General features: G+C 37.9%; 1 protein-coding gene across 1 annotated transcript in view; it reads right to left on the minus strand.

Annotated features, from left to right (window-relative positions):
* The window catches only part of SMARCA5 (SNF2 related chromatin remodeling ATPase 5), a gene marked incomplete at both ends in the record, with an annotated part of 28,577 nt that continues 13,977 nt past the window's right edge, over window positions 1–14,600 (minus strand). Inside the window, 15 exons of the mRNA XM_084244874.1 lie at window positions 1–66; window positions 730–837; window positions 2,373–2,585; window positions 2,894–3,012; window positions 3,616–3,748; window positions 4,423–4,545; window positions 5,174–5,287; window positions 5,866–5,976; window positions 7,041–7,160; window positions 7,352–7,496; window positions 7,733–7,869; window positions 9,106–9,258; window positions 9,346–9,467; window positions 11,505–11,731; window positions 12,974–13,083. Of these exons, the coding sequence (XP_084101000.1) occupies window positions 1–66; window positions 730–837; window positions 2,373–2,585; window positions 2,894–3,012; window positions 3,616–3,748; window positions 4,423–4,545; window positions 5,174–5,287; window positions 5,866–5,976; window positions 7,041–7,160; window positions 7,352–7,496; window positions 7,733–7,869; window positions 9,106–9,258; window positions 9,346–9,467; window positions 11,505–11,731; window positions 12,974–13,083 (2,001 nt within the window). The remainder of the gene's footprint in view (window positions 67–729; window positions 838–2,372; window positions 2,586–2,893; window positions 3,013–3,615; window positions 3,749–4,422; window positions 4,546–5,173; window positions 5,288–5,865; window positions 5,977–7,040; window positions 7,161–7,351; window positions 7,497–7,732; window positions 7,870–9,105; window positions 9,259–9,345; window positions 9,468–11,504; window positions 11,732–12,973; window positions 13,084–14,600) is intronic.

Below are 14,600 nucleotides of genomic sequence, written 5' to 3' on the forward strand. Positions count from 1 at the left end.
TCATAGTTTCAGCTTCTTTTTTCTTCCTCGACCATCAGGTGCTCCGTCCATCTTACGTTTCTGGGTCTACAAACAAACAGAAGGATTCCTTTTCATCACCAGACTATTATCAATAGGAAAAAGCACTCCCACATAGCAGCAGGTACTATATTCTTACCCCAAATAATCCTGATTCTCCAAGTAATTTTATCTACTCATTTTGCTGACACATTAACAAATTTTAACACGAATAATGAAGTACATGAATACTTCATAATTCACAACATACCAAATAGCATGACCTCTAACCAAAATAAAAGGTTACAAATAGCAGTTATTCTCTAGACACATTCATTTATTCATGCACTTATAATACATTACTTCTGTCTTCAAAGTTTTGCTTTCACATTGCCAGAATCATCACTGGGGCACTAAATCAAAGTTTTTAAATGGTACTGGCAAAGGCTGTAAATCCAATGCCTTCCTGGTATTTACTACAGCCTGACAGTGTAACTGACTCCCCCCAGGCCAAGAACAGGTTCCTGGCATTCACAAGGCCTGTCTTCCCAGATTCTCCTGAATCCCCCTACGATGAACCCACACCGTAACACGATGCAATCAGTTATTTTATACTGTGACTTAAGACTATTATTTACAAAAACAAACATAACTAACACATCAATGACAATTTCCAAATTCTTAAAAAAGGCTACATGCTCCGAGAAAAGTCACATATTCATGAGCACTCACTGAAGGCTTTGGTCCTCTTTTCTTTTTCTCTGCCTTCTCCTTTTCCTCTAGTTCCATGTTTTCTCTTTCGATCAAGGTAATTAAGGTGTTACACCTCCGCTGGAGCTCCTGAACAGTAAACATAAATATGTATTTTCCATCTTTAAGTTTTCATGATTTACAATTTTTAAGCAAAAATGTTTTAAAGAGGTAATATAAAAATGATCTACATATTTCCCAATAAAAATTCTGTAAAAGGAAGGAACTGATTTTCACACATACTCCATGCTATGAAAATATGAATGATATTTGTAAATGTTTTAACTTCCTTATTTAAACTCATGCTGTCAGGTATTCATCATAAATCCTTCCTTCACCAAGGAACTAAAGCACTAAAAGTGCACACCTCAAATTACATGCAATACTGCTATTTATTTTTATGCCAGAAACTGGCATTTGCATCTAAAAGCTTGAAAATGGCAAGATTCTGTGTATTTCAGTGAAAACGAACTAGGGTTCACTGTTATAAGCTCATAAACTTTCCCTCAAAAGTATCATCACTAGGATGTAGGGTAGGCAATGTACTACACGTCAACTCTGGAAAGACAGTCATGGGCATTTATGAGGGGTTCTACCTCATCTCTCCCTAGACATCTATGGCCTCCAGGTAGGACTTTACAGTGTAGACAGAGTAGGAAACATGCCTATTTGCATCACTTCTGGTTACTGATGGAGCTAAACTGCGTTTTTCTTGGAGTGTTAGCACTTTAACAGAGAGAGCAAGAGGCAGCGGCATCTAAGTCCTGCACTTCCTCTAACAGCTGCAGAGTGACACACCAAGTGAAACAAGTCAGAAGGAAAAACAAATGGAGTCATTAATGTATTAAATAGTTACTAAACAGAATATAAGTTTTTAAGTATATAGTCAGACAAAGGCAAGCTTCACTAACCTGTGACAGCAGACTATAGAACTGAACGCACCCAGAGGGGCGGGGGAGGGGAGGGGAGCACAGAGGACTAGGCTGTGCACCATGGATGCCTGGGCATGGGCGGACTACGGGAGTAGTACCTGATAGTGATACCACCTCAGCTAAAAATAAAATTAAAAAGCAACAACAAAAGAACTAATTTAACCTAACAATATTGTAGCAAAAATTTACTCCCAAGATAACAGAACCACAATTTCCTAATCTCAAATTCACAATTCATCTTAAAGAATATTAAATAAAATTTCTCTGGGGCCTCCCCGGTGGCACAGTGGTTGAGCGCTGGGTTGTGAAGCTGCCTGTGGCCTCTGCGGCGCCGGTTCGATCCCCGGCTGCTCCCCGGCCACCGGAGGAGGGTCCCACATGGCACGCAGACCTCTCCTGCCGCCCGCTGCTCCCCTCAGCAGTGTACTTCGGTCCTTCTGCCTGCTCTGCTTCCTGCTCTGGCTCTGGTGAATTCTCTCACCCTCCCGCGCTTCTGACTGTACCCAGTGCATGTATAAACAAAACAAACCAACCAGCAAACAAATAAAGCATGCCTCTATAAAACATAAATAAATAAATAAATAAATAAATAAATAAATAAATAAATAAATAAATAAATAAATAAATAAATAAATGAAATTTCTCTGAACTGTTTGCGCTTGCTTCATTGCACAAAAGGCCCCAAGCACTCACCATGGCAGTTCTGGACTTGAGAAACCAGTCAAATCTGAACTGAGGAGAGTTGCGAATACACTGCCGTAATTCATCATAAACATTTTCTTTGTCAAATCCAAGCTTGTGAAGCATACAGATCAGAAAACGATCCTCTTCTTCAGTGTAGTTTTTTCCTTTGTTTGTACCATATGATATCCTCAGCTGATGAAAAGGTGCTTTGTACCGTCCAATCTATCAAAATCGGATTTTACATTATGTGAAATTATATAATCTGTAGTCAAAACTGGGTTTACTAAAATTAGCTATAAATGCAGTATCTAAAGTCAGAATTTTCTAGTCAAAGGACCTCCACTGCATTATACAGCATTTATCCTAAAACAGCCTGTTAGTCTTTATCACTGTAAAGAGAAATACACACTCTGACTTCTGATACTAATGCAAGGAAAGGGTTAGGCCTAGTGCTTCTAACCCAGACACATGAACTGCAACACTCTGGTAAATTCTGAGATTACTGAGCTGCTCATAACATTGAATAATACCTTTGTGTCAAGTGCTTTTTTGATACTAATTCTTCTTTGAATTCTTGCCTCTCCCCTTTCAATCTGTGCCATAATCTTCTCTATGTCCTGGAGCTCATTGCACCTTTCCCAGAACACAGCTGTAAAACAACGAACGTTGGACAGATGGGATGAGTGGAAGGGGGAGAAACATAAAAATCTTAGTGTTATAAATGCTCTAATTTATTTGTTAGGTATTAAGATATGCTCTTCTTTCTCTCACATCTAATACTACAAAGTCAGTCACAGTCACGTAATTTCTCAGTTTCAACTATAAAAAAAGTGAGATGAACCGGATGGCTTAAATATGTTCCAACTCTTAAATTTCTGCTCTTCTTAAATTCTAAGTAGGCTCATCACAGCACAATTATACACATTCACTTGACCATCCAACAAACGTCAGAAAACATAGCATATCATATTTGAGAAATTACTAAGAGAATGAGATAAAAATAAAACAATTATTCAGTGTCCTATTCTTGCTTCTTGGCTAGCGTTAACAAGAGCTAAAAATAAATAACTATGCCATTTTAAAGAAGGGTATATTTTCTAATCAATTTTAAAAACATAAAAACAAAATAATCATCAAGTATGGCAAAATTCAGTTTATCGAACATAAATCAAAGAAAGAAAATATGACCTTTCCAATAGTTATCCAAAGTCTGAGGACATTCTCTTACCTATTAAAATAATAAAAGAATTACCTGAGTATTCAATGACTTCTTCTGGAGTTTTTCCTTCTACTTCTCTTGCTATATTTTCAATATCATCACGACCCCACTTCTCATTAGCTTTAATAAACTGATTAAAATCTCTCTTATTCCAATTGGTAAATCCCTTCAAAACAATAGAAACAAAAAATTTACTCAAGGCACAATGAACTTGGAAAAGATGCTACTTTATTTCACCAATGTTTCCAAACCCTACAGAAAAAATTTTGTGGATACTCCCAGCTTTTTTATTTTTTTAAAAGTAGTAACTTTTCCTTATATACTTTCAATTCATCATATATTGCTAAGATACACTATCCAAGCACCTAAATCTGAGCAGAAGAGTAGGTATTACTGCATGAAAAGGTAACATTTTCACTGAATTTTAGATGGTTAGGAGCTTGCAAAGGGAAATGGATATAGAGGCTATGGAGCAAACTCGCAAGCAAGTGGGAAACAGAAGGAGAAATAGAAGCTAGATTAAGAGGATGTTAAAGCCCCTCGCACAGATTTGCATCTGCGAACAGCAGTTTATAGCAGCCACAAAGACTAGTCTCAGGAAAAGAAAAACGGGGGCACTGGAAGGACAGCAGTGAAAGGACACCCCTCCGCTACCCAACATCATCCCAACCACCGCAGCAACCCAGGACAGTCGCTGCCCAGCTTCCACCTACCCGCCCTGCTTCGTCGGCTCCAGTTACTCTATTTCTGAAAGCAAATTTGATTTTCTTTTTTTCCCCACACAACCTAACACAGCACCTTACAACGTAACAGTAAACTCTGTGTCGGCTGAGGCTGTACCTGCGTGAGAAGTTTCTCTTTTTCCTCCAACTCTTCATCATTAAGGGGTTCAGCTTCGTCAATTTTAAGCTGTTCCTCTTTCTGTGCCTGTGCTGCATTTGGTAGGTCAGGATTTCTAGGTACCTAAAAAGATTTTTTCTCTAACATCAATCAGCAACTTTTTTCTTTAGTTTTAGAAAATATATCATTAAATATTTAACTAAATGACATGACAAGTTTTAATCTAACTATGAAAAAAAAATAACAATACCCTGAATTTAATTAAGTTAAAAACAAACCAGATTACTTAGTAGTTTTTTTTTTTTCTTTTTAAAGAGATAGAGGGCCTCCCCGGTGGCGCAGCGGGTGAGCGCTGGGTTGCAAAGCTGCCTGCAGCCTCTGCAGCACCGGTCGCTGGGTGAGGGTCCCACATGGCGCGCAGACCTCTCCTGCCACCCGCTGCTCCCCTCAGCAGTGTACTTCGGTCCTTCTGCCTGTTCTGCTCCCCGCTCTGGCTCCCCGCTCTGGCGAATCCTCTCACCCTCCCGCACTTCTGACTGTACCCACGCTTGTATAAATAAATAAATAAATAAATCTTTAAGAAAAATAAAGAGGTAGAGACACAACTTTATGTACCGTACATATACAACTAAGATCAGTCATATTTCTTATTATTAGGGCTCAAATTAATTGAGTTTTAAGAAATAACTTATGTCTACACACTCAATGGTGTCGGAGTAAGGAAAGAACACAAATGGAGAATTTCCATTACCTTGTACCCAATAGTTTTTCTGTAATATAAAATTTCTTTTTCCAATAATTCAAATAAGCGTGGAGGAAAGAATTGGAAATCCTGGACATTTGGTTGCTTTGGAGGCCGGGGAGCCTAAAGAAAAAGAAAAATACTATCTGTAAAAAGGAACAGGGTCAGACACAGCCAAACTCACGAAAAGTTTTAGCTCCTCAAAGTTCACTACAGAACTGAGGCCTATGGAGGGGCGCGGGGGAGGGGGAGAAGCACAGGGACTAGAGGCAAGAATAAAATGGGGAGCGCATAACAGATGGTGTGGGTTATGGGTGCTCTGGGGGTGGGAGTGCCATGGGGGGGCGGAGCCTATGCTTCCAAAATATAAACATTACTGCTACTAAAAAAATTTTTAACTAAATCAACAGAAAGCAATTTGGCTTTGAATGTGTTGTCAATCTTCGTTCCATAAACCAAACAAGTGAATTCACGTCCCTAAGCAACTGAAAGCATCTTTCAATAAAACCGAAACCACCACCACGAAATGCACACTTAAAAGTCAGTTTAGAAAACTCTTCACTCTTAATTTAAGGAGCACACTGCATCACAGAAAATATAATTCTCAATCTAATTTTACTGCAAGAAATATTGTCAAGAATGTCAAGAAAAATAATTTGCATTCTCAGAATCTTGGGTATTCTGCTGCTCAGTGAACTCACCTTGGGCGCTTTAGGCTCACTGACACGAAGCGCTTCCCTGAAATAGGCATCCACGGCGTAGTTGGCTTTTCTTTCTCGCTTAGGAGGTTCAATCCATTCTGTGAATGCGATCTTGCAGGTGGGAAACAATTCAAGTTACCCACTTTAATTATACAGTCACAAAGCTTACACAAATGCAATTCGTACGCACCACTATAGCAACTGTTTATCAATGGAAAGATCATAAAACCTTGGACTATAAATTCTACAAGAATAGGGACTGTATTTTGTTAAACACTGTAATTAACACATAGGATTATGGGCCTCCCCGGTGGCGCAGCGGGTTGAGCGCGGCGCTGTGAAGCTGTCCGCAGCCTCTGCAGTGTGGGTTTGATCCTGGTCAGCCATCGAGAATCCCACATGGTGCAGCAGACCTCTCCTGTGGCACCTGTTGCTCCCCTCAGCAGTGTATTTCAGTCCGTCTGCCTGTTCTGCTCCCTGCTCTGCCTCTGGTGAATCCTCTCACCCTCCCGCGCATCTGGCCTGTACCCCAGCTCTTGTATTAAAAAAAAAAAAAAACAAAAAAAAACACACAGGACTATGCCTACATAGCACAGAAAATTCAATTATTTTTTTAACTATAGTAAGGATAATCTTATTGTGTGCTACAGAATATATACTACAGTAGACAGAATTATACTATAACCTAAATTAATATATGTACACAGATGTTGCCTAGAAAAACATCTGGAGGACATACACATCTAAACGTTAAGGAAGACACCAGGCAGAATTATTTTTTTCCTTCTATCTTGTATAAAAATAGCAAGTGACTTTTACAAAATAAGAAAAACTTTCCCTTTAATTATTACCAGTCAATTCTGCTATTAAGAAAAATTCAGCAAGGTATTATGACTTATGTTTTGCCAATAATTTCAATTTTCAAATGCACATTACTATTTGCACCACACAATATACTTCACTGTAACAGTAGACAATACACTTCATTATATAGCAATTATAAAACATCTTAGAGCTTACCAATTAAAAATTTGGCATTAAATGTAACACAAAAATGAAAACTTAGATGTGAATAAATGGAAGTAAGTGCTGTTTGAGACAAATTTACAAAACACTACCCCTAACACTTAAAATTCCAAGTTTCTTCTAGTAACCAAGACCTCTTTCTAAATTACCTTTTGTTTTTCTCTATAATCTTCTCCTTCAAAGTTATAAACACTCGACTCTGTATCCATTGTAAAGTTTCTAAGTGAGCTTTCACCCATCTTGGAGAGTTTTTCATTCATCTCTGCAGTCTAGGGAACAAAATAAACACCTTATTAGATTAACAATTACAAAAAGCATGAGAACTGTATTCAAAATGAAGGATGCTTTACATCCACAGAGGCTTTCTTTTATAGAAATGTTATCTACAACTCATGTATTTCCTCAAGTAGTTCATATTAAGAATTTTAATACTGGAAACACGATTTGATCTACATCTCACCTTCTTTGCGCCTCTCTCCAAAATACCATCAATATCCTCATCAGTAATCTCACTTTCCTTTGAAGCGAAGACATGTGTTGCCCCGTGTCTGATCATTTGAAGCATTTCATCTTTCCCAATTTTGTTCAGATTCTGATCCACAAGTCTTCCTGGGGGGAGAAAGATTGTGCTGTGTAATACTAATTAAACACACTTAATTCTATGGAAACTTGGAACTTTAAAGTGTGAAATGTAATAATACCATGTCATTTTGATTCAAATAACAAAAGCAATCACGCAAAATAAGGAGAAAAACATAAGCATCATATTACGTGAATGTGAGGGGGAAAAATAACTAGCCATGACATCATCCCAAAGAAACTGCCTTTTCAGTCCTTGCACTTGCCTTGCTGGATAACGATAGAGTCTAGCCGGAGCTTCATCTCGGCACGCTCCACTATTCTCTCTTCCACAGTGTTATCAGTTATGAAGCGGAACACTCTGACTGTCTTGGTTTGTCCAATTCTGTGCGCGCGGTCCTAAGCAAATTACCATGTTATTTTGAAGTTAGAAATTCACAAAAATAACATTTGATTGTATATACTGAAAAACGAAATATTCTCAAGCATAGTTTTAAAATATGTTAACAAAACTGTACTAAAAACAGATTCGTATTATACTACTATTGTTAGATTCTCAATTGCTCAGTTTTGATCAAATCTATTATCTCACAAAGAAATCTTTATGGAGATATGAAATAGTTGCTAAATCTCTGAATGAGTTTGTTAAACTAGTATCCTCCTATCACATTAGATGCATCAGATTTTTATTAGATTATACCAATGATCTAATGGCAGCAAGACAAGACAAAATTTATTTCAAGCTTGCTGGTTTTTTAAGAATCTTTTAACCTTAGGTTTAAATTCAAAAGGTTTTTCTAGATCTAAATCAAATTTTCACTTGCTCCTAGAAGCACCATGGTAAATGAACTCCACAATGTCAAAGCCTTAGTCTTTACAAATCACACAAGTAACAATATACCAGTAGTAAAAAGTTAATTTGAATTTCATCTTTTGTTTCACTTTTGGTAAGCTCACAAATCACACTGCTACAAAGACCCATATTTCAAATCAATTTCCCCCTGACCACCCTTACAAAGAACAGAGGATAAAAGACAGGTATTTCATAGTTGGATTTATAGGGATTCAAGTTACCAGAAATATCAAACTTAAGATTTTTAAAGTTCTCATATGAATCTACAAGCTACAGATAATTTTTTCAGCCTAAGAATTAACTTTCTGATCTGATAATGGTACTCCCACACAAGGGCATATATTTTAAGTATCTAATGTGACAGGAGGATAACAGTTTAACAAACTCATTTCCTTTCCCTCCTAGGACACAATTATGTATCATTTACCAATTCCCTCGCAGTCAATTCTATTATGAGAATTGTCGCCAGTGAATGTGAGGGCACTTACAGGTCTGAGCCCTAGAAAATTCACTGGGCAACCCTCAGCTCTCTCTTGCCCCTTTTGACATTAGGTTGCAGAGGAAAGAGCAGGCCTCTGAGATCGTATGACAAGGCAAAGTGGTGAGATGGAAATACCCTCATTCAGACAGAAAATCACCTGCAAATTTCCTCCATTCAACTACTGGATCTGAAAAAAATAAAATTCTGCTGGGTAAGTCCCTGACATTTGTAGGTTGCATATTAGCTTGTTTTAACTAAAACATCTGTTAAGATAGAATGCATTTATCTCTTATCTGCTTACCATAGCCTGGAGATCAACTTGGGGATTCCAATCTGAATCATACAAAATTACCACATCAGCAGTAGCGAGATTGATACCAAGACCACCAGCACGTGTGCTTAACATGAAAACAAACTTCGAGCTGTTTGGTTCGTTGTATGCATTGATGGAGTCCTAACAGACAGGAAAAAAAAAAAAAGAAACATTGTCAGAAAATTGTTTGATCTGTGTTGTTATGTCCTTTCCCTGCATTTTACTCACTTGTCTCTCATCGTGGGGTGTTTGCCCATCTAATCTGCAGTACTCATAATTTCTCCACATGCAATAATCTTCCAAAATGTCCAATACTCTTGTCATCTGACTGAAGATTAGTACTCGTGAACCTGGGGGAGAATGTAATAGCCCATTGTCAGAGGTCTCAAAAGTAAAATTGATTTTAAATTTTAGGCTAACCCCTTAATTCCAAATGACCTAGTTGATTATAAGCAAAAAAACTGTATGTTATTAGCCAAGTCAGTCATTCTCCACATCTTTCTCATCATGAAACAAACAAATAGTAAAGGCTGATATGTTATAATACATAGTACAGGTTAAGTTAAACTAGGAAGGTACTTGCCTCTAGTCTGGGAGGTTGTGACATTCCATGGCTGAGATGATAATTTTTTTACTCCACAGAAAATTAAAAATAACTTTCCAGAGCAAGTGCTCCATATGCATGACCCCACACATCCGCCATCACAATCCCAATACTCTACACCCTTCCAGACCAAAGGACCATAATGTGTGCCTCATGTCTATAGTAGCAGTCCTTCACTTAGATCATTAATTCAAATCATTCAACTATTCTATTTCTTCAGCCAGCTGCACAATGCCTTTGTAGAATATATGAAGACAAAGGAAACATTATGAAAAACGATTATAAATTATTTTGTCTTGGAAGATGACACTTATAATCCGCTGCTACTCCACTTTCCTATATCCCAAATGCACAGACAGTTCACTAGTTTCCATTTTCCCTGCAAAACTTTAAAACAGCTTTCATTAGTACTCCTACCAATTCCAATTCCTTTAATTACTAAGTTTTCGAGGAAAGTATTTTAGAAAATATATTTTCGTAAAAAGGTTTAAGGGCCTCCCTTGTGGCCCAATGTGGTTAAGTCCCAGTACAACGAAGCTGTCTGCAGCCACTGCAGCACGAGTTCAATCCCTGGCCAGGAAGCTGACCCACATGGCACAGCAGACTTCTCCTGTCTCTCCTGCTGCTCCCCTGAGCAGTGTTTTTCAGTCTATCCCCCTGTTCTACTCCCTTCTCTGGTGAACCATCTCACCCCTCACACCTCTGGCTATACCCCAGTTCTTGGATGCATAAATAAATCTTTTTTCTAAAGTATAAAAAAAATTCAGACCACTCCTACTATGTTTCTGATAGTAAATATCCTAGAAGATTGAGCTATGTATACATCTGTCATTTTTAGCAAAGTGTACAGAGAAACTCAAAAGGAGAAATTTGTAATCTTCCATCTTGTAACACATCATTTTATAGAATAATTTCTATATGAAATATTTGATACGTAGGATTTGCTTCAAAATAATCTAGGAGAGGAAAGCATACACGTAATAGATGAATGAGCTGAAATTGAGCTGGATGAGTCGAAACTGTTAAAACTAATTTCATACTACATTTACCCTACATTCACATAATTTAAATGCACTTGTACACGTATCAAAAGCTCTTTTCATATTAAGTAAGCATGTAATAAAAAGAACTTGGGCTCATGCATGTGTTATTTAATAAAATAAAAATCCCCCAAAATAGTTAAATACAATGCCACAAACACACCACCACTGTCTATACATAAAAAATGTGAGAAATGTAATGTGGGAGGGAAGAGCACTTTGGGCATTTTGAAACAAAAAGCTGATTACTTCTGGGAAAGCGTATATAAAATGAGAACTCTTCTTCCAAAATCGAGAGTACGGTTGCCATAACCACTTTCTGTAAGATTTAGAGCCTAAATGTGTGGCTAAGTAAGGGGAAGGAAGAAGATTCAGATAATACAAAGCAGCTGTTAAAAGTCCCACAGTTCAGCTTAAGAATGTGCCAGAGGGCCTCCCCGGTCGCCGGCGAGGGTCCCACATGGTGCGCAGACCTCTCCTGCCGCACCCGCTGCTCCTCTCAGCAGTGTATTTCGTCAGTCTGCCTGCTCTGCTCCCCGCTCTTGCTCTGGTGAATTCTCTCACCCTCCCACGCTTCTGACTGTACCCAGTGCTTGTATAAATAAATAAATAAATAAATCTTAAAAAAAAAAAAAAAAGAACGTGCCAGAGTAGTCACTTAAGTGTCGAGTAATCCCTTATTTTAACATTAGAATTGTAAAAGTTTGTACTACTCCTTAATTTGATACCAGTTACATAGATACCTTGTTCTTTTAATTTAGGGAGCAGCTTGTCTAACACCACCATTTTGCCACTGTTGGTAACTAGATGCATATCTGTTGTATAAGGTGGACCAGGTTCAGCTCCATCAAAGAGATATGGATGATTACAGCACTTCCTCAACTGCATCAGGATGTTCAACAACCTCATTTTGTCCATCTTCCCCGCTGAATTCAGTATATCTATATCCTTCATTAATATCCTAGTATACCTAGTAAGAACAAAAATATGGTTAATAGATCGCAAACATTCCCTTACTCGTCCCTGCCACTTTACAGACTTAATCTAAGTCTGAGGAAGAATCTGAAAAGGTAAGGCATGAAGGTAAGAATAAGATGAATACAATATGATTTAAATATAAGTAAAAGCCAGTGGAGGGAGGTGGAAATATGAAGGCAGTGAAGTTACATCCATAAGCTAAGGCTGGATTGCAAAGATTCTGGAACCCTAAGAATCTAAATTCTTAGATTATCCTGTAGCAAACAGCTATGTATTTAAATACCAGTTTCAGGACCTTATTCATCTGAACAAAATAAATATCTAAGCAACCTATGTTTAACAACTTCAAACATGGAACATGTTTAAGTCATTTAAGGCAGAACTTTCCATCACAATTATAACTGACATTAAAATTCACTAGCATGTTTGACTGAAAAAGATCTGCATTCCCTTCACAATGACTTGAGTCTTAGTTCTGTATTTCAGAGTCATAGCAGATAAGCCTAAAAGCTGCGCTACCCTGTATTTCAAAAGTTGAAAGACTGACGATGGCCTGTTTTCCCTAATGGTCCTCTTTTCCAGATAACATGCCCATCCGTTCAGTTCTTTTACCAACTCCAGCCCCTTGCAAACTAGGAATTGCATAGACTTGAGATGTGGTGTAAACAGTAAAGAACATTCATTTATGCCAAGCTAACATGTTTTTCTGAAGCCACTTAACAATGATGATTCATGTGAAACTTTCTATCTACAGAAAAAGTTTTAATGCTCAATCAGTAATTTCTAGCATTTTAGATTTCATACACCCTTGAAAAATTAAAGATTCTCAACATTTTTATTTTGCCCAATCCTGGTGTTTAAACTTGGTTTTTTGGGGCCTCCTCTGGTGGCACAGCAGTTGAACGCTGGGCTGCAAGGCTGCCCGCAGCCTTTGTAGCACCGGTTCGTTCCCCAGCTGCCGGCGAGGGTCCCACAAAAATATAAATAAATAAAAATAAACTTAGAATTTTGGATTCATAAGCCTCCCATCCTGGTCTTGTCTATCATAATTTCTATACTTTGCATCAAAAATTTGGTTTTCAAGTCGTGTTCCTATTTTAAATGACTAGAAAATTCTGTAGATTGACTTCAATCCAGCAAAAAGGAATTCGCTGAAGAACCACAAGTTCAGAAAGCAAAATTATCAATGAGAGTTAGTGAGGACACAAGAGCGTTAACATCTCAGAACACTTACCATTCCCTCTGCATCTTGCTGAGACCCACATAGATTTTTACTTCCTTCTTTGGAGGCAAACTCTTCTCAACATCAGCCTTAATTCTCCGAAGAAGGAAGGGACGCAGAACCTTAAATGAGCAAAAAGGAATGGAGATGTCTTTATCTCTAATTTAAGTATTTCAGTATCTCAAAATTGTCTATTAAATTCATAAAACAAAAAAAATTATCTACTTGAATATTAAATGACTTTACTCCCTTCCAAATATGTAACGGTGTTAACTGATATCCTGAATAGTAATACAAGACCACTATTTATTCAATATATGTATTAAGTATATACTTGTTATATTGTTAAAAAAAATACAAAATGCTAGAGCAAAATTTGTAAATGTGGGGCCTCCCCGGTGGCGCAGTGGTTGAGCGCTGGGTTGCGAAGCTGCCGGTGACCTCTGCGGCGCCGGTTCGATACCCGGCTGCTTCCCCGGCCACCTGAGGAGGGTCCCACACAGCGCGCAGACCTCTCCTGCCGTGCCCGCTGCTCCCCTCAGCAGTGTGCTTCGGTCTTTCTGCCTGCTCTGCTCCCCGCTCTGGCTCTGGTGAATTCTCTCACCCTCCCGCGCTTCTGACTGTACCCAGTGCATGTATAAATCAAACAAATAAATAAATAAACATGCCTCTATTGGAAAAAAAAAAAAATTTGTAAATGTTTTCAATATTCACTGCCTTTCAGGTTTAAAACTAATTAAATGCACACTGCCTAGCATTATTTAGGAAATGACTAGGTTCACATTAAGTCTACTGTTTTTAATTTTGTATCCTTTTCAAATTTACAGTTTTTAAGTAAACTTACCCATGCAACCATTACTTAAACAACACCCCAGATATCCTTTTTATAACCTTCCCACTCTCTATCCCTTTTCCTCACCAAGAGTAAGCACGTCTTCTTTGTAACATCAAATTTGTTTTGCTATTATTTTTGACTCTCTCTCTTGAGATACACATATATGCATGAATGTATGTGTGTGTATATATATCAGGGGTGTGTGTGTGTGCACAAGCACGCACAGGATATGCCCAGTAATGTCTGGTTTCTTTTATTCAAATGTTGTTTGTAAGTCATATTTGTGTTATATATTCATTTTCACATAATAATTGTAACTGGAAAACTAAAGATACCTTTTTTTTACATATTTATACCTATCTGTTCTATTTATACTGGCTTATAAAAATATTATCGCAAAACAAATTAAAAATTAGTGAAAAAAAAAAACGATGAGCAACATTTCTCTAACATGTGAAGAAGCTAGTACAGCTCAAGCCAACAGCCAGCACTAAGTGCCAGACATGCGTGTGAAGGCCTCAGCCCCACCGGCCCTCTTCAAGGATTTCCAGCACAATGCAGCTGGATTAATTTGGCAAAACCAGCAAAGAAACCACCCAGTCAGCTCATAAACTCTGCTGTTACTAAAATAAATTATTATAATTTTGTTGATTTTCTGGAGGAGAAGGGGAGGTTGTTCTGCAACAGGTAACTTACATATCATTCCTAAGTATACACATGCTGATTCTGAACATCCTGTTGAGTCTAGAGAAGCTATGATGACACTTTCAGGGCAAAACCAATTAGAGAGGTAGCTACCAGACC

Source organism: Talpa europaea (assembly GCF_964194135.1).
Source record: "Talpa europaea genome assembly, chromosome: 10".
In the NCBI taxonomy this organism is placed as follows: Eukaryota; Metazoa; Chordata; class Mammalia; order Eulipotyphla; family Talpidae; genus Talpa; species Talpa europaea.